Genomic DNA, 21,283 nt, shown 5'->3' on the forward strand with positions numbered 1-21,283 from the left:
ATGAGTGGAAATTATCTACATTTCAGGTCTTACTGTAAATACTGTTTATCCAGGAAACTTTTTTTTTCTTATTCCTTTTCTCTATCACTCACAATTAAGTGTGATTCTCAGTTAGGGAAATAACACCAGAACAGGTTTTTCATGTTGATCCATCTTATAGCACTACTTCAATTTTCTCTGAGCATTAGAGAGATTATCTAGGTAAGTAATTAGTACACCTGGAACTTGGAACGCACTACATTTCCATCTCTGCTGTAATAAAAATAGAATTCTTTGAAGGAGAAAATGAACATATTCTATACCACAATCCCTTAATGGCTGAGGAGATGGAAAATGTAACGTTTCTCAAATATTAATATTTTAAGGAGCCTTCTTTCATCTCAAGGGAGTGAAGATTGTCAAAGTACTGGGTAAGAGTAGAATTACAAGCTGCACTCTTTTATCTCAGGGGAGTAATGTTAGTATGAGAGTATTGGGTAAAAACTGAATGACATTCTTAAGAATTTACTTCCTGCAAACCTCAGTGGTTTTTATTCCCTCGTGGCAAAATTATATTCCTCTACTTAATACCTGCTGAAGGAATGTCATCCACCTCTTGCAGGTACATGGTTTAGCTAGAACATGGAAGAATGCCACCTGTATATAGCTTGTCTTAGAGGAAGATATCCTTGTATAATATTAAAACAGGGAAAGTTGTAATGGTCTCAGATCAGCTGGGGAACTGAGATGTAAAATTGATTATACTTAGTAAGAGAGACTTGGCGGTGACAGAGCTATTAAAAAATCCCAAGCAGTCAGTGTTAAGTGATGGTTATAAAATTTATGATATTTGAATAATACTATTTAATTAGAACACAGCTGTCAAAAATGTTCTGTGAAGTCAAGGATATTGATAAATCAGTAGTTGATGAAAATTGCTTTTCCCTATTTTGAATTAAAATGCTGTGAGTATGCAAGCATCATATTTTTTAGTAAGATTGTAAAAGTCTTTATCATAGTGTAATTACTTTACTTAATCTCTTCCTTTTCATTAGAGATTTCAAAATCTGAAAAAGAATGCTTGAATTTGAAGCTCTTGTCTGAACTGTTTGATACAGCTGCAATGAATCTTCACAGCACAATGATATAGTGCTTGTCTCTAGAATAACAGGCTCCGATGAAGAATCAGTAAAACTGACTCAAATTCATGATAGACTATAACCTGTATTTGGTCGTTACAAACACTAACAGAGGCAAATTCTTACAAGTTCTCTTTTATATAGTCTGATTATTCTTTGTGGCATTATCTACACCCCACTGCCAAAACTCTGTCTCTAAGAAGATGGTTGTATTACTAGCGTAGAATATGCTAACTTCTGACTAGTAACAGTAAGGGAAAAAAGTATGTTCCAGACATTAAGGGAAATTCTTTCTTAAAAATTCAATGGTCTGAAATGGCTTTGCTTAAAAAAAAAGAAATTTAAACCAAAAAAATCTTGTAAATAAAGAAGATAAATTCAGATCTTTTTTTTTTTAATTAAATACTTCAGTCAATGAGAGTGACAGACCTTGATTTAAAAAGTAAAAAATGCACAGAACTTCTTTAAAAAAAAAAAAAAAAAAGTTTGACCTTAGGGTGAAAGAAAGCATAGGATGGTTTGTATTTACAAAGAATCTGCCAAAATCTTTAATTACATTATTAAAATCAGCCTTCAGAAAGAGCTTTGTTATTCTCTTTTATCAATTAATTGACAAGGCACTGTTCAAAATTGGAAACTCAATATATTTATTACTTACATGAATAAAGCATGAAGAACAGTAGAAATGGTGTCATTATGCACTTGTGATAATGTAACCAGATTCAGAATCTCATGAGAATTTTTATGCTGACTTCAATAAACTTCAGTTCTAGTTATAGAAAAGTTAACAGTTCTATCATTATTCTTGTAATTAAGTTGTCTAGGAAGGGGAATTCTGCAAACTTTGTTTTCTTCTGAACACATTTGCAATACAGGGAGACTTTTAGGCATTTGTCTCCCTTCCTTGCAGTAGAAGCAGCTTTTACAGCTACAAATTGGTTGTCTTTCAAAGCTCTTGTGAAAAGATTAAGAGATGCTATGACAGACAAGAATTAAAAGTGCATGACCTGCATCGCAATATGATTCAGCTTTTTGGTTTTGCAGTATCTTATGTAGCCCCATACAGTTTTGCTCTTCTGCATTGATTGAGTGACTCATTTGTGACTCTTTCTTGCAACTCATTTTGAAATTCCCATATGTATTCTGCTCCATTGCAATGAGAATTTGGCTTTTAGGTTTTAATTCCAGTTGGAATATGTTAGCTAATGGCTGGCATCTGCTTCTGTGCTATAAAGAGTAAACTATAACAATCAAAGAACTTTAAACATTTTCCTTAAATTAATAGGTTTAAACATATTTTAATGAATCTATTTGGAAGCTATTTTGCATATGGCATTATGCTTCCTTATCCTACTAGCATCAAAAATAACATTTTTCAAGAAGACAAGTTTCTCTGTAGAAGAACTGCTTTCACTACAGTTCTGGGTTTCTTCAGGGTACCAATTACATTTGAGCATTTGTATTTTCCAGTTTCTGTTTGTAAGCAAAATGAAGGGAAACTTGTGGTTTGTGCTTCAGGAGATCTGGTTTTCTTATATCCAAAATACTGTATGTTTGTTTTTTCTTTTTTCCTGGGTCTTTGTGGGTGGAAGATGCTTGAATGTACTATTCCTTATAAAATACTGATTAGATCCTATCAAATATGTCTTATCATTAATGAGGTCAGGGTAAATCGACACACTGAGTTAAGGAAGTGCTAAATCTGGTATGCAAAAACAGAGTAAAGTGGAGATTAAAGAATATGATATGTTCTATATCATACACAGACAAGATTTCTGTATGCAACCATTGAATATTTTCAGTGTTATATCCAGGACAGCAGTATTTCTCATTTCCTCTTGTAAAAAATAAAGGATTTCTTTTTTAAGCTAATTACTCATATACAGTACTTATAAGGCCTACTGTTCTCAGCTTACTTGAAGCAATATTTCCTAGCTGCCTACCATCCTCCTTGTAGCTCATAGTAGGTAAGAAGAGAGGAAACAGTAAAGGCATCTCACATTAATGTATGAGGAGCTGCATGTAAGGAGACTGAAGATTAACATTCTTTTAGCATGATTAAGAAATCAGGAACATCAGTCAGATAATGAGGGATTTTGTTGAGATATTCAGACTGAAAGACAGTGTAGTAAAATTCCTTTTATAGAAATCAAGATTTTCTTGTGTTATCATTTTTCTTATTAAACCCGTACAGTAAGCAGCTTTGGCTTTCTTTATAGCATTATACTATTCTGCAGGGTTCCATAAGATCTTATGGTGCATCTGGTCAAATAATGCATCTGGCACATGCCCAATATTCAGTTTTTTCTTCTAAATGTAGAACATAACTCTGTGGAGAACTGGAATTCATTGTATTCTTTCTGTCAATCCCAATCCATTTTAAAGGTAATAATTAGTACAAACACTATGCATGTGATGCATGTTCAATTTGTGATAAGAAGGCAATTTAGAAACTAGGGCAGCCTGTTTGTAGCAGACCCACTGGCTGTGTACAGATGCATCAAGTTAGCGAGTGATTGTCCATCTCAGGAACAGACTACTAAGCCAGTGTGCTGGTGGTGCAGCTGAAGCTCATCAGTGGCTCAGGAGGTAAACCCCAAAGTTGAGAGAGAAAGCACAAGATGAGAGTGACGGGTTACTAGGCTAAATCTGTATTGATGGTGAATACCTAAGCAAATACCATGAGAAACAAGGGGACAGTGTACATCAGGCCTAACTTTTATGTTCAGTCTCTGCTAAAATGAAACAGTGTAGTTTATGCATGCAACCTGTTAAATGCTAAACAGGAATTTGCATTTTATTGGCTCCTTTAGGCTAGGTTCTCTCCCTGTTTTGTGTGTGTGTGTGCCAGATGTGTTATTTATTAGTTAAACAATTTCCAGTTTATTATCTCAGTATTAACCATCAAATCTGTCATTTTATTTCAGCCAGTATTACATTTTACTGATACTGTATACCTCAGAAACTAACAAAAGCATTCTAGTAAGAAATTTTCCCATAGGTGCTGTGATTGTGGATTGTCTCCTTGTGCACAGCACTTACGCAAAGAATGATTAGAATTCGGTACTGGTGGTAGCGTTGTTTCAAAATAAATTTATTTCAGTCTCTGCCAATCATTTATGTGGGCACATCTGATCTCTCAGTACTTTAAAGGTCATTTTTTCCTAAGTAGCATTTCTCAACAAATCACAACAACAGCTGCCAATTAGGCTGTTCATCTCAAAATGAGAATTATGCGCTGTAGTGGTTGCTCCTTTGCTAATCATCAAAGACATTTTGCTCCAAGTAGGGTTTTCCTCAGTCTGGAAATGCTCTTGAATTATTTAAAAGTCAAGAGACTGAACTGTAAGAGCCATTACATCCTGACATTTTTGTGGCCTTTTCTTCCTCGAAATGTAAACTAATTATCTATAAACAATCCAATATCTGATAACAGAAAATAGTATTCATTAACCAGAGATAAATTTAATATAGGCTATATACTTGAGAAATATTCATAGTTGTAAATGTATTACTTCTTAAAGACTCATATAAATAGCAGTACCAAAGCCACAGTTATTGATGAATTAAAAAACATATTTGCTACACCCAACTGCCTGGAATACAGCTCAATTTATGATGTAGAAAATAGCTGATTAATCCCTAACTTGATGAAAAATGTATAGTTATGTCATAAATGAACTTAACAACTTTTGAAGACTAAATGCATTTTCAAGAGATTTTCAGATGATATTAGCTACTTCTCTACGAGGTGATGATTTTCCATAATCAGAGATAATCACATCTGCATTATAGTATGAAGATGAAAATTTGAATAAATCAGTACTATGTCCATCAGTGGGCAAAGGACTAAGATCAGAGTCTGAATTTTCGGTCTTCCAGCATCAGTTAATTTGCTGAAGTAGTCCTAGGAGCACTAAGTGCTCCTTTAAAGTTTCTCTGAAGTTATGTAGTACTGAGATCTCATTTTTACCTTTGCCCTATTCTTTAGCCTTCATAAAGACTTTGAAGGTGAAGGGCCACTGAAATCTTAACACTACATCTTGTACATACTGCACTCCCAGAGCAGCTGAACAATCAGGCCAGCAGCTTTTCTCTATAAGGGCAGGTGTTCCCCAAACGGTTTGCTATCAGGAACAGTAACTGTTTAACAAGTAATTCAGTAAGAAAGGCTCTTGCACTTAATTTCAGAAAGCAGCTCTCAGGAACTTGATAGACACAGGTGTTTCAGAGGTCACTATATAAACAAGGATTAGACTGGTGGAATAAATGGAGACAGGTATGGTAGTATGCAACATAATCCCTTGTTGGCAGGACATAACTTGTTGTACCTTCTGGTATTCCCCCTTCTCTGCTTCCATAGGAGATGGGTTTCTTAATTCCCTTTCCAGAACTTACAACTTTCTGGCACAGTATTTTGTCTGAAAGCAAAGAGCGTAATACACTTACCCTAAGAGAGGCATTGCTCTGGTCTCTTCATTGTGAATATTCCATGGCATTAAGTGACAAAAACAACTAGCAAATGAGGTAACTCATAAGCATGTTGGATAATATTTATAGTTGTTACAGAAAGTTAGAAGCTTTTCTTAACACTTCATCACTAGGAAATGGTGCTGATCTATGCTTGGTCATTGAGTGAAAATACTGGAGTGCAGAGACAAAAAAAATAGTGAAGAATATCTTATCTTCCTGTAGGAAATACAGTATTTTCCATGAATCCCTTACTAGAGCTGACCTGTAGAGATTTATGGTCTGCCCACTTTCAGCAAACAGGTAATTTCTCTTTATCAAGCAACATCCTGCCCAGTCACTGATTTACTTGTGCCTGAGCAAATCAACCCAATAGAACCATATTTCTGTGGAGCACAGTGTAAAATCTGGACTATGGTATCCTAAGATTTAGAAGCAGATATTAGCCTGCAGCTTTTTCTGAGGTTATACTAGCGGCTGTAAATAATTCTAGCAAAAACTGCACAGAATCAAATAACTTTTGATAATGCGCTAGCAGTTCCATCTTCTCCTTCACTGAAGATATACTGGACAAATTAAACTTTATATGTATTGATTTCAAGAGCGCTCTGTTTGACCTAATCTTGTTGGCATGGTAGGGAGTGTCAATTTTAATGCTACAGTCCCTAAGACTGTAATCAGGTCAATGATGACTTAAAAATACTACCATTAAACATCACTCATACTAACAAATAATAAGAACATGGAGAGAATTTGTATAAATATTTAGTGAGACTCAGGTCATTTGAATTGAATAAAAACTCTCTAAAGTCTGCATTTTCAGCAAATCTCTTTCATCTAATGACAGTGTTAAAATAATCCATTATCTATGACAAGATCTACATTACTTTCAGCTTTTGTAGGTTTTAGATCCTTAAAATGTAGTATTACTCTTTTATAGAATGTTGGGCAGTGATTGGATAATTAAGAATACATGGGGACTAGTAATCATATGGCATCCTTCAACAGATGTTCTTAATAGAGTTCTAAATTCTTGTTTAAGAACAAGAGATAAGCTTTAATTTGATATTAGTATATGAAGAAATTCATACCTGTCTTTTTTTTTTTTTATGTGCTTTTCAGAGCAAACGATGAGGTATTATGAGAAATGCAGGACTCAGCGGCATGGCCTCAAGCCATTGTCACTGTATACTGAATTTTATCAATGAGCTATGAAATTATAACAGCCAGTAGAAATTGGAAATAAAATTATGCAAGACAGAAGGGAAGAAGCATCAGTCTTTAGACAAATAACATAACTTCACTGTCTGATTTACAGTTTTATATCTCATTTCCAATTTTTTTTATTAGTTTTAGCTTCAGTCTCAACTCACTGTCTTGTCAGTATGCACTACAGCTCACCAGTTCATACTGAAGGACCTGTCATATTGTAAAAAATGATAGTGTGCCCTGGAGTGATTATATAAATGAACTAATAAGGCCTCTCTTTTGGCCTGTAAATAGCAATAAAAAATGATTTAATTTGGGAGGAAGGCAATCAGTCTTAGCAACATTTATAATGCACTAAAGTCATACATAATTATGAGAATACTAAGTGTGTGGCTTAGTAAACTTTTTTTCAAGATAATACCTAGGGGGATAAGAAAGAAAAGGGGAGTGCAGATCTCACCAAAACAGCTATATGTGGAAAGGTAATCTGTGGATTAGAAAAATAAATTGGAAGAATTCAAAGGAATTTTTGAACTGCAATATTGTCAGAGAGGCTGCAGATTTGGAGCTTAAGGAGGAAGAGAAAAGCAGAACAGGAGGTATCCATAAAAACTTGTTACACAATGAAATTGGAATTATTTTTCTCTATGTTCAAGCATAGGTTCAGCCTGTTCACTATTCTCTTTGGAACTGGAATGAATGACTGGAAATGAAAGCATGAAAGCAAACAAAGCCTGTTTGCATTTAAACAAAATGTTGGTTATTTCTGTAGTTAAGTATCAGATGTAATTAAAATTTCAATGAGCAATCTTTCTCTGCCTATGTATCACCAAATCATGTGGATGAATCCCTGATACAGCCTTACATTCAGATTTTAACAATTATACGCAAGAGTAGTAATGGTATATGGAATTCAGTATTTCTGCAAAATAAAAGCATTTCTGTAGTAGATTTAAATGCTATTTTTATAATACCTTCACCAGAGAAAAGGTCCCCTTCTGCTAGAATATTTTCTCAAATAATCAGCCTCCCCTGGTATGAAGTAATGCGATTGAGAAGGCCTATCCTGTTCACTAGATAACATTTCATTCTGGAAGTACTGACCAGAAACTTGTTTTGATTTAAAATCTGTAAGAGTCTGACAGTTGAACTAATACTACAGGCAGTGGGTTTTTTTTTCTATCAAACTGTTATTGATAGAAAATTGGATTTTTGATTAAATTGATTTTTGAGATGTGCAAGAAGGGGTAAAAGTTTCTGTATTCCATTTCTAAAACTTAAAACAGAAGAACTGCTGAAAAACATTGGATTGCATAATGGAAATTGTAGTATTGGACCTTACATTTCCATTTTGTTCTAGGAGATGGATTTTTCTATTGCCTGAGGTATTTGGGACATACAAATCAACATTAAATGTGAAGCAAACAACATTCAAATGACTTATCACAGGAACCAGGGAGCCACTGTGTAGTCTGACAAAAATCTCTGTGCTGGGAAGTATTTCCACCAATGCGATGCCACCTCTCTGGTACTGAGAACAGCCCCATGCTTTTCAGCAATTGTACTTGTTCAAGCTAAAACAGGCCATGCAGTTTTCATCTTTGAGCTTTAAATAACAAAAGGGAAATTGTTTATCTAATTACATCAGATTTTTAACAAAGTAAAAATTACGTGATATCATCACTAAAGACAGTGGGCAGGACTGCCATCTTTAGTACTTTTCCAAAAGTCCACATGGATCTAACCTCCCAGAACACTTCTTCTTTAGCAGAGCTCTTGGATTTTCTTAACCTTGTAGCCTTTTTTTCTACAGAAACTGATCTGAACTGTTATCTCCTTACCCTTTGTCTCCTTGAGTGACATCTCAGGTATCTTGGGAAGAACAGATTATTACTTTTTTGTTTGGCCAGAGAACTGTTACGTTTTCCCCAGGAAAATCTTATCTTTCTCCTATTGAATGCATAGACCTTTTCAGTTGCTCTAACAGAATTCCATCCAGCTATATTTCAGATTTTGTCTATTCATTGTACATGTTGAAGGCAGCCTGTTATTTCCATATCCTACCTGTTTAGTTCTCATTTTGGAATCTGATGAGAGATTGTTGTAGGTATAATGGGCTTGTGTGACTCCACAGAAAAGAACTGCAACAATACCTGAAATGCAAAGAAAAGATGGTTAGCAGTTTCTATTTCCTTTCTAAGATTTTTCAAAAGGCTGCATAAAAAGAAAGGCAACGAGATTGCTAAATGATTTTGTAACAAAAGAACTTTAAGATATGCTTTATAAGAATGTATTTCAAACTAGATTTTTTTTTTTTTTCTCTGCTAAAGATCATAGGGATCTTGAACCTTCAGGATGGCTACCACACACTTAAAGCATTGCCACTGCTGTGGATTTGCCCAGCAAATGTCATAACCTGTTTGGATAATATCTGATCATAATCTCACAATTGGGCAAGATTAACATAATTACAATATGAAGAACTTCATACTAGACAGAAGTTTTGGCAGGGATGGAACTGAAAAGGCTAAGATTTTTTGAATACTTTGTCCCCAGTGCTGAGCCTGTTCCTAACTCACTAGAACCATTAAGTCACATCACTGCAATGCAGTGTTTTAATTAGAGTAGCTGGTATGACTGTAACCTCAACTTTTTTTCAGCTCTGGAAACAGGAAAGGCAGAAACCACATGGAAAATAGAAATTTAGAAATTAATGCCTACCAATGGCCATATGTAAATGCCCACAGAAGAAGAAAACTGTGTATCTTTCTTAAACCTGAGGCATATCTACTTTGGTAATTACATCACAGCTCAGGGCTTGTTCATGGTTCATTTCAACTGCCATTCCTGTGAAAACCTCCACCCATCTTTCTCAAAGCACATAGAGCATACAAGTTCTGCTTGGTTTCTTGACACACTTCCACAACATGCACTGGTTCTGTACAGAGCTAGCTTGCAGGATGATTGTAGCAGGTTTGTAATCTTCGGGACTGATATGGGCAGTTTTCTGCCATCCGTTCCACAGTTTTAGATCTTTTGCTTTTCAGCCCTTCTACTTGCTTCCTCCTAAGATCTACAACATATCCTAATTGATAAAGTTCTTCCTTGTGGACCACTCTGTGAATTGTTAGGTAATTTTTAGCTCATAGATGCTGACATGCACTAAAATAACATTTGTGAATCCTGGATAATTCACTGAAGCAACAAAGCAAACGAAAGTATACCAGCCCAGGGTCATACAATGTGACATGGTGACTTCCTAGAATTTCAGTGTTAAATTAGGATGAACTGAATCATAAAGTTCTACTCGAAACAAGCAATGTGAACTAAAATTGTGAAAACTGTCCACTTCTTTGTTATTAATCTCAGGCTTGAATTTGGATAAGACTTCCTTTATCTACTCCAGCATTGTTGTTCCTAAAGTTACAAAGGCTGGCAAGAAAGCAGGGACTTAAAAGGGCAGAATCAACAGTGCTGTGGACTCTAGTACAGTAAAACAGATGTAAAACAATCCCTTATTTCAAAAGGATTAATAGAAGTAGGCCAAGCTTAACATAGTTGCTTGACAGTTTCTTAAAGAGTTTATTCAAACCGCAAAGTTTGAACCAAGCTTTCTTGTTTTAGGGACTCTGTGATAGGTGAAGTATCTCTACCTTGATTTAGAGGAAAAGAATAAGACAAGAAAAAGGACTGTGCTGTCTATTTCACTCAGGGAAGTACATGTGTGGGGTAAGAGCACATCAACACATACCTGTTAGTCACTATTATTTGATTGTGTTTTTCTCAAGTTCCTGACTCTTTGGATTGCTAACCGCAGAAGTACTGTTCAACAAAATCCAACTGGTTTTTAGTTGCAAGCCTCTCTTGTTGCAGGGAAGAACAGAGGCCAGGTGCTAATATGCACTTGATGAAAGGAAAAGTACGGGGGAACAAAATGATAATATGTACTTAACACCAGGGAAGAAAATAAGAAAGTAAAGCCTTTTTTTCCTTCTTTCTTCCCCATGAAGCAGCACAAATGTTTTCTTTGTGTCTAGGCTTTCTCTATATTGTAAACTTAACTGTATTTTTTCTACATTACACAGTCTCTGTAGCCAAGATAAATCATACTGAGCTTTAGCTGCTATCTTTTTTTATTGTACTTATTTTCTTATGCCTCTTGCAAAATTTATTTTAACTGCACTGAGGCCTTTCTTTGCAGTAAATAATGTTGGTAGTGGTGAGATTGTATCTATCTAAATATGTTCCAGGAAGTTCATTGCTCTTATTGGGGTATAATTAATCTCTAAATTAAGACTAAATCTTTTTTTTTTTTTTTCCCATTAAGTGCACTATTGTGCAGATATAACCTGGGGTGTTTGTAAATTCTCCGGGTGCTCTCATATGCAATGGGATGCTCAAACAATGAAGTTTGAGTTAAAAAAAAAAAAAAAAAAAAAAAAAAAAATCATAGCTAATCAGTAATGTCCCTAAGTACCAATAGCTTGGAGCTCAGTGAAAGGCACAGAGATAAGAGTTTGTGATTCACTTTCTTCTGTATGAATCATCATTGTACCAAGTCCATCATTTTTTAAATTGACTATTAAATTCAGTGGTGATTATGCAGTATTTTTTTACTAAGGAGCTGTTAATTATTGGCAGCAAGTGAACAGAGAGAGTGGCATAAGGAATAAAATACCCTACATCTGATTTTACAATAGGAATAAATGATCTGAACCACATAATCATGCAAGTGTGGAAACCAGAAACCCAGGAATGCTGTGGAATATTTCAGTTGCTACAATCGGAAGCATAATATATATTAGCCTGCCATGCCTTTCACAATGAATGCTTCATTAAAAAGCTTGTTTAAAAAAAAAGAAAAAATCCATCTTCTTAAAAATGATTACTTAAGGGTAATGATCAATTGCATGGTAGTATAAATGTAAAGGATAAAGGAGCACATTACCTGAAGAGGCAAACAAGGGTCTTATTAGTTATATGGAAGAAAATGAATGAAATCTAGATTTCTTTCTTTGTAAGACTATAGAAGCTGATTTCTGAAGTTAGTTGGATACAATATGGAACACAAATTGAGCTGTCAAATTTTTTGCAGGCTTTATTTTCACAGAGAAATAGAGGAGAACAAATGTGGCAATGTTGAAATTGTAAATAGGGAGTATCTAGTAGATGCAGGGAGGCAGACAAAGTGAGATGGTCCCTTCTACCAGCCTTTGGTATCCAGTGCTATAATTTCAGCGTTCTGGGGCCTGGCTCACTTTCAGTGTTAAGTGGCAAAGTCAGTGATTACAGACAATTTTAGTACTGCGCTTGCAGTGCAGGGTAGCCTGGGCAGAAGTTTAGAGATGGAATGGGAAATGAGCTGTTAAATGTATTATAGCTGCCTCTCTATTGACAATTTTCACTTGATATATGTAACAAAGAAAAGAAACATCACAATACAGTTGATAGGCATTAGTGAAGTTTCAGCTGTAGCTTAATCTCTTTGAAGAAATTTGATTAAGCATAAAAGCACACCACTGTGCTTGATTTTTTTATTTTTTTATTTTTTTTGTTCCTTATCTAAAAGAGAAACAGCTTATTAGCTGTTAATGTAATTTGATGTCTTACATTAGTTTTGCTGAATACTTGTAGCTGAAATTCCTGTTAAGACAAAAGCCAATAATATTCAGGGATAATGTAGGAAGGCCAAATGTTAACATTTGTAAAAATAAATAAATGCTAATCTTAAAGTTATTTCTATTGTGAGCAAAAGAGAATAAACATCCATTATGTAATATTTCACAAGTAGGCAAAGGAAATATGTCCTTGTTTTTCAATAATTGGTGCTATAATGGAGAATAAAATCCTGTATTTTGTCAGAAGGGCTGCATGTCTGGAGTGTGTCTTTTAATGCAAGTCTAGAAGTGACTGGTCAAAATTTAAACTTTATTATTTGATAATTTGAGAGGGAAAAAAAACCTGCCATTGTGTCTCCAGCTGTCAGGTCCTTCAATGGTAAAAGTAAGAATTTAGAAAACAAACAAATAAAACCCAATACCCTCCCTTCTGGGGATACAAAGGAGGGAATGACTATGTAAAATGTAGAATCTCTGGAAAGACCTGCAAGTAAATTGATAGGTTTTCATCACACCTTTGAAGCATTGCAGAGCTTCAGGGATGCCTCTATAATGATTCCCAATATTCACATGCTAAAGTACAAGTGAGAGGAACCAATCCTATACCAAGGGCAGAGAAATGTAGGAAAAGACAATACTGAGCATGAGATAATAGAGAATTTCTATTAATCAAACAATGCGGAGTTATATTTATGTCAGAAAATCTCCATACAGCCCAGAGGGCATATTCCAATGCAGTCTGAATCTGTGAGTGACAGGAAATGAGACACTGTCTTCTGCATCAAATTGTTGCAGTAATAAGGCTTATGAACCCGACAGCTATAATATCCCTATTCAGTTTGTTTTCAGTGAGGGTACAGAGTGTGACTAATCATTTTCTTAATCCTGAAGCAAAGGTTTAAGGCTTCTTTCGCTAGACCCACACCAGTGCAGAACTGGAGTTTCTGCTTTGTTCACAGAGCTTTAATCTTTGGAGTTGTCTTAAATTGATTTTCATGTTGAAGTGACTTAAGGTGACAAAAAAACAAAAAAAGGCAGAGCTGAGGGAATCTTGTGTGCCTTCATTTGAGGAATAAGCCATGATACTGCCCTTCTACTCCAAACACGACCAGAGCTTCAGCGTTGTACTTCCGTAACTCTAAGTGTTACTGCATTCATAGGTTGGAACTTCTATGGCGAGGCATGCTAGGTTTTATTCTAGGTATGGTAGGAGTTGTTACTCTGTTTGCTAGACAGTTTCACAAGGATAGTAACAACTCAAATTAATGTGGATTCTTATCCTCAGCTTAGTGTTACTGTTTTGATTTTAGTCAACTGATGATCAGTCTCAACCTAATGCCGTGTGAGAATGTGTTGTGCTTTTCAGTAAAATCAAACACCTTTCGCCTTTTCTCTTACTGCCTTGAAAGGCTGTACCAACAGCAGCTCACATGTTGGCCAAACTCAAGCATGGGCTGAAGTATACGCAGAGTCTAGCCAGGTGAGATTGTTACAAGGGTAAGGGGGATAACTGAAATTCCAGAGATCTAGCCTTTATGACAGCAAAGTATGTCTAGAGCATCCTCTCAAGTAGCAGACTCTTTCCTGACATCCCTTGTATATTGCATAGATCATCCAGGACCACCTCTGAAGTCCTGTAAACAAATAATGAATTAGTAGTAAGTGGAAAGCCTGCCTGCTTCTACTAGGAGTGGCACAACTGTAGCTTAAGGAAGATGAAGTCTCTTTCCTTTTGATCTAGAAGCCACACTATTCCTTTTCCATTGTTACTGGGAGAGTCTATCTACTTACCTGTATGACACATTGTTTATGAATAGTCAGAAAAGAAAACCCCAAATAACCTCCTTTTATAGAGTAATGTCTAAGGATGTCTGAGTGAAGATAATTAGATACTGAACTGCATTGTGCTCACACTGCTTAGAACTGCAGAGGGAAGGATATCTGATGATCCCTTCTGAAAAGGGAAAAAGGTGAAGAACTGGTCCCAGCTGTTCAATAAAAGCAATGAAGTAGGGGATGGATCTAAGATAAATTACAACAAACAGATGGGAGCAGTGAACAGCCATAGGGATTAATGCACTTAATCAGCCCTAATAAAGGAACTGGGAATTGGTACATTTCTTCTTGCTGTGTCCTAAATACAAAGGTAACCCAAAACTACCCAGTGGGTCAGCTCATTTGGAGTTTCTTTTTAGACTAGATATATCTGTCATAAATAAACTGCTTAATTATTTTTGGAGGAAAACCTTCCTCACTAGGTAGACTGTACTCCTGTGTTAGCCCTTGAATTAGAAGGTAGGTGTCAAATATATCATGAAATACTCAGACAAGAACTACGGGGGATGAGTGAGCAGATAATTTGTAATCACAAACTGTTTCCTTCATAATAATCAGAAAGCATTTTTGGGCTGGGTTAGATGATCTTCTCCAAAATTTTTTTTCCTTTGAGATCTGTTTTCTGAGGTTCATAGAGTAGGTCTTTGGCATGTAATCTAAAAAGCTGAAAAGGAAGAAATTTTAAGAAATCCTTCTTTCTTTCCTTACATGACTCATTCAATATATCTCACACCTGCTCAGGAGACACTAGGAAAGTACTTTTACACTGCTCAGTTCTGTATGACTTTGAAGTATGCATCAAATGAATACATATGTAGATTTGAATGCATTTCTGAAGATTATATATAAACTTTATATATATATAAGTTTATTTGAATAATCTACTTGGTTAAAATAGCTGTAGATGCAGAAGGCCTAACTGAGGTGGGCATTAAATACCCACATATATAATGGAATTTGTCATAGACTATTGACTTCTTGATCAGTTAAAAATATTGTTAATAAGATGGAGATCAAGCAATGAATCACAGAAAAGAAACACAATGATTATATTGTTTTGACCCCCCCTGCTACGTGCAAGGTTGCAAACCACTAGACCGGGCTGTCCAGAGCCACATCCAGCTTGGATGCCTTGAGAGATGGGCATAATAAAAGCAAGATGTATTTTTCCTTATTTATTTTGACAAATATTTAGTTCAAATTATTTATGCTTACTTGTTATATTTTGATAGTGTAGCTATATGATTTAATAACCATTAAATTGATTTATAATTTGCAGTTATCTGTACAGTAGTAATTGTGTAGCCATTTCAGATTTGCATTTTGTTTTGCTAATTTGATTGCATCAATTTTACAAGTAGGATCAGAGTTGCATATTATTTGTTATATATCATGGGATATTTTGAGGTATAGGATAATTTTTTAATGAAGTGTTAACCTGTACTACTATTCATTCTCATTTCATCTGAAAAAATCCACAGGCTTAATGCTCTGCTTTACCTACAAAAAACACAACATAGCCTTTTACTTGCAACTTTTGACATACATTAATTATAGACTTCAAAAGATGCTTGGTGATTGAAGAGGCTGTGTGGAAAGCATTATGAGAAAAAAATTATTTTTAGGTTGCATTACTTAATAGCTACAGAGAAATACTGATGTGTTGTAGAAAACCTTTGAAGTTCATTCAGAAAAACAGAGTAGAAGAAATACAGTATCCAGGGAAAATGAAGAATACAGGCATGAGTGATGTACAACAGATTGAATTAATACTTGAATCAAGTCTGTTGAAGTAGAAGATCTAAAATAGGAATTCAATTCATTGAATGGAATAGTCCACCACAGCTGCTGCATGGTATGACTCAATTCTATTGAGTTACCCCTCAAAAGTAATCACTTAACATATACAACATCTGGTCTTATTGTCAGGTAGTGGTATCTTATTTTCTCCATGTGATAGAATATACTACTTTCATTCAGTTCATGTGACCTTCACCTTATCTATTGGCCTGAATATTTTGACAGGAATCAGGGCACAGAATTTTATATTTAATGAGGTAAAGGTGTTGGCAGATTCAGGTGTAATACCAATTTGAAAGTAACTTAATTGTGTGGCTAAAATTTAAGAAGTAGCTTACAGGTTCCACAGAACCAAGTGGAAATATAACTCTTGATTTCAGAAAGGCTTTGAATAGTTTTGCAAACAAAACAGCATGGGCTGCATTAACACTTCATTAAGCAGCTTTCTTCCCCTGGCTTTCTGTGACATTAATTAGAGCAGTAGATTTTAAAGGTGACAGCATCAAGACCATTAAAATGATCAAGCTATTATGAAGTCTGTTCTTCCAAATCACATTGCACAGGAGTTTGTTATCTAGATAAACTATGTGCATTTAGAACTTTTCCTTAATTTGTGTGGGCTCTTTACATTGCTAAAAGCATTCCCTGGGTATGTACTTGACTACAATTGCACAATTACTTTCTTACTCTAAATAAAAAACAAAGCAATTGGATCTGTCTTTTCACCTTTCAATGGGATGCAGCAGTAACTTATTCCTCTTGTAAAAGGTGTTTACATAGGAACACCAAACAGGGTGAATTATTTTTTAGAAAAATCGTGAAGTGGCTGCACCCCACTTGCAATGCTGAGGGCAGCCCTGTCCTCTATTTGGCTGTTGATGGTGGGGGTACGAGAAGGAGGTACCAGGAGACCCAGTGCATGAAGAGGAGTACATCATCCCTAACAGTGTATGTCACACAGCACTGTAGGTTTTGTTCCTCATGTTTACTGTCATCTTTGGCCCTACTGCGAGTGGTTAATAGTGGATTAATAATGAGACTAATAGAATGATGGGAAATTGCAGATAGACAGGAGAGAAGACTGAGGACTTTAGCCTGAGTCTTTTTCTTGCAGAACTGTTCAATGTCCATACAGATTTCTTCTTGGGGATGAAGCAACCCCCAGTACAGCAACTTGCTTTTAGAAGCTTTATATAAATGTCATGCCCAAAATAAACATGCCTTTTTTCCATGTTAGAGGTATGTTATGAAACTCCTTTTTTGCAATAAAATGCCATGCTTACCTGTGAGACCAGCAGCTTCTGCTGATAAGAAGGCGCTCCAAGAAAGGAGGAAAAACAGACCTGTCTCCAACATGGGGAATTCACACAGCTTTGTAAATTTTGTCAAGTGCTGAAACATAACTAAGGAAAAGGAAAAAGCAACTATTTTGTAGGCTAAAATTGTCTCTGTATTGGAGGGAAGGGAAAAAAAGTTGAAAGAAAACTCACCACGCTCACCTATACAAAGTGAATTGAGGAAAAAATTACACTGCTTCTAAATTACTTCTACAGTCTGCTGTTTGAAGTATTTCTGTAGATTTTGGACTAGTGCCTAATTGGTTGCATTTTATTTTATTTTCCTGGAAAAGGGGGAAAGAAACTAATTTTGTCCTTTTCTGCATTGGCTGGCATTTGTTTAACATTTGTATTGAGGCAAGAAAGATGAAAGTAGCTGCTATCCTTCTTTATAGTGTTTTACATGAATAACTGCAAAACAAAACAAAAGGTGAAGTGCAATAGATGTGCATTTTTATTTTTATTTTAGGTAGACTTACTTTGTCTTGTTTTGCAGTTGGGGGTTTGCCTTACATTTTTTCTGATTGCTTCTAGTGTACAGTTTGTAAACACAAATGTAGATATAAATTTATATTTTAACCTCCAGACATTTCAAAACCTTAGTATCTTGTTATTTACAAACAATAAAGACAGTGGTCATGCCTAATGTTAAAGAGATTTGCATAACATTTGGAGATTGACTTAAGTTCTTTGTGGATTCTGAAAAATTAAATGACTTGTCAATTTATGATTTGACTGTTTGCCAGGTCTTGAGTCAACAGTGGAAAGGTTCAGTCTGAAAGTAAAGACTGTCTTGGATATCATACATATAGGTTTTCTTTTTCCAAATGAACCATAAAGGATATTAAAGCTGTGACAACTGCATAGGAGGATCCCATAGCAAATGATCCAGCAAAGATCCCCAGGAAATTTCCTACTGACTGAAAGAAAGCAGCAGCATCAAATGCATTAGGATTCTCCTTAGGACTGTAAATGGATATAGAGCTGAAAAGAAAGAAAAGGGATGGGAGAGAAAATACAATCATGAATATAATCACACTGGTATGATACTGGAACTGATAACTGGAAGTAGACTATTTTTTAGGGATTCAAAATATTAAACATCTCTGGACTGTCAGCAGATGGGAAAGCATAGCAGATGGAGGCTGGGGTGGGAAATAGTTTATTTCAATGTATCACAATAGAAATCAACAGCCTGCTGCCAGTCAGTAAACATTTTGATACTAGCAGTGCCATAAAGAATATTGTTTCCAGACCAACTACACGTTAATAGATGGTAGGTGTATAAGAAATCTGCAAGGAAGATTGGTAACTGAATTATTTATTGACCACATGTCTTCAGAACAGTTATATATTCACAAATATTCCTAATAAAAACTGCAGCTTTGTGGCTGAAGCTCAAAAGGGTGATACAAATCACAGTAGGTACCAAATATCTGCAGCAGTGATCTTGTCATAAACTACTTAGTAGTTCCCTTCTTGGTGTAACCCTTCAAAAATAGAACTGAAAGCATAGCAGGAGCTGAACAATGGGAAACCTTGTGGGAAGGATGAATGTTGTCCCACAGAAAGAAACTGCTCAAGTTGTCAAAGGTCATCTCCCATATCCCACTTTTGAGTGCATCCCTCAAGACTATATCTAAATGCAAAATATTCTTACCAGACAGCACACTTAACATTTTTAAGAGTTTCAAGTTTAGTATTTGCCACTAGTCAGTTGTTGCCCACAGCATTAGGAATATGAATATATATGCTTTTTTTTTTTTGCTTTTTTTTTTTTTTCTGCTTCTAAAAACATTAAATTTAACAGATACATGGTAGTACTAAGAGTCCCAAACACTAATTAAGCTATGTTTCAGATCTTTCTGGTTCTGTTGCTTTCAGTGCTGTAGGTCTTTCATGTATACTGTCAAAGAAAATATACTGAGCTTGGCACTGGATTCCAGACAGTAGCTTGTGTTGCTGGGAAATGATTGGTATTTGAAGCATTAAAAATTTAGAGTTCTTAAAATATGTTGAATATTTTAAGCTTTTGCATATTAAGTATCTGGTCCCAGCAGAGTTATGTCTTCCATCTGGGGACGACATGATTTAGAAATGCAGGTTTGTATGAAGGATTTTCTAAGCAGTTAAATTAATTTAGGAATTTCTATGCAATACAAAGGCATGTGAAAGGGGATCTCACATTTTATTTATATTATCATGCGTATAAGTTACTAGCAGATGGATGCTTGAGTGGTTAGCATTTGAAACTTTCTATTTTCTGGATGTCCAAAGCATTATTCTTTGCAGTTCATCACATTGTGGTTTTATTTCACTCACGGCATGGTTTCCACATGCTGTTAGTAGTTCTACTGTTTTTAATTCTAGAAAAAGATCTAGCAGCTGTTTTAGAAATTACCTTACAGCAGGGATTACACTCTATTCCCTTTTCTCTGTGCAATGGCGTATTTGGTTCCTCTTTTTTTCTGTCTGCACCTTTGTTACTTTCTAGGCTTTTCCAGACTTTATGAGCTGTTAAAGGACTTTTTATTTTGATTACTTCAAGCCAAACTAACACTTCTGTTGTAGTACCTAGGACATTTACTGTTTATGGAAACCTTTCTCAAAATGGATTTGTTATCAGTTCCAAAATGGATAGCAGATGGCAGATATCAAAGCACCAGGCATGCTAGAAAGGTAAAGCTGTTGCAGGGTTTATGGAAAACATAAGTTTTGCCATTTATGAAGAAAAGCAACATCTGCATGAAAATAAGAAAGGAATTCAGGCCCTCTGCTAGATTTTCACTTAAAATATCATAAAGTAAATTTACTGATAAATTCAAGCTTCCTTTTAAGGAATGAGGAATTCTCAGTCTGGATTTAACTCAGTAACTCAGTAAATTCACCAGTGGAATTAAAAAGCTGCAAAATTTGAATGACTCCATCCCTTAACTTGGGCAGTCAGAAATCAGTTTAAATCATCAGGAATCATTTTTGGCAGCTATTGATAATTTCTATACTGATAGGTATTTCAGTTTTTTTCAGTCCCAATAAAACACACAGAAGCAGCCTGCAGTACATTCAGGGCATCTAATAAGTAAGTTGTCTTACTCCAGGTTGACATTCTGTAATTGTCATCAAATGCTAAACTTCAGGGTCTGCAGAAACCTGTCACGCTCCTTTCTTCTCTTCCCCCCTGGCCATTGCCCTTAGGGAGCCTACTGTATCCTTACAACCCTCTGGGTTCTGTTTCTATTGTGGTGATCCCATCCTTGCCCTGAAAATTCCTCATTTGCCTTTAAAGGAGTTAGTAGCTCACCCACCTCAATGGAATTAAACATAGAGTTCTAGGAAGATCTCTGCAAGCTCCTCCTGACAGAGGTACTGGGAACAACCTCTCCCACTAATCCTGGGTCCTACAAGTAGGCCCCTACAGACTATTGCTATGGATATAGACATGTAGAAAGTACCTATCCTTTCAGTACTTAAGGGGGCTATAAGAAAGAAGGCAACAGATTCCTCATCAGAGTCTGTTGTTACAGGAAGATGGGAAAGGATTTCCCCTCAAAAGAGGGGAAAATTTAGATTGGATATAAGAAAAAGACTCTGCTCCTGTTGCCTGACTTAAAATAGTTATTATCCACTCACAGATTTCGTGTTCCTAGACCAGCCTTCCAAACTTGTTTAAATGGTCTAACAGTCTAATGATTTGTATATCTTGAATAATATGGTAATGCAGAGCACTTGCTTTCTTTGTATGTGGCTAGACCTTTACTTTTGTAGTATTCTGTTACATCATTCTTCATCTCTGTATGGTCCTTCAATTTCTTGCCTGTAAAGCACTATCATTCAAAGTTACTTAGAGCAGAGTTGATAATTATTTATCAGAAACATTTGCACAACCTTTCATTTG

The 21,283-nt window shown here is 35.6% G+C and overlaps 1 protein-coding gene across 3 annotated transcripts in view; it reads right to left on the reverse strand.

Annotated features, from left to right (window-relative positions):
- The window catches only part of SLC9A9 (solute carrier family 9 member A9), a 147,799-nt gene that overhangs the window by 77,069 nt on the left and 49,447 nt on the right, over positions 1-21,283 (reverse strand). For all 3 annotated transcript variants that reach the window (XM_085513024.1, XM_015871485.3, XM_085513025.1), the window contains exons 7-9: positions 18,234-18,372; positions 17,335-17,440; positions 8,862-8,950 (exon numbers count right to left, since the gene is read on the reverse strand). In XM_085513024.1, coding sequence (XP_085369150.1) covers positions 8,862-8,950; positions 17,335-17,440; positions 18,234-18,372 — 334 coding nt within the window. The remainder of the gene's footprint in view (positions 1-8,861; positions 8,951-17,334; positions 17,441-18,233; positions 18,373-21,283) is intronic.

This window comes from Coturnix japonica, chromosome 12, assembly GCF_054131305.1.
Source record: "Coturnix japonica strain WE chromosome 12, WE-NBRP24, whole genome shotgun sequence".
Taxonomy (NCBI): Eukaryota; Metazoa; Chordata; class Aves; order Galliformes; family Phasianidae; genus Coturnix; species Coturnix japonica.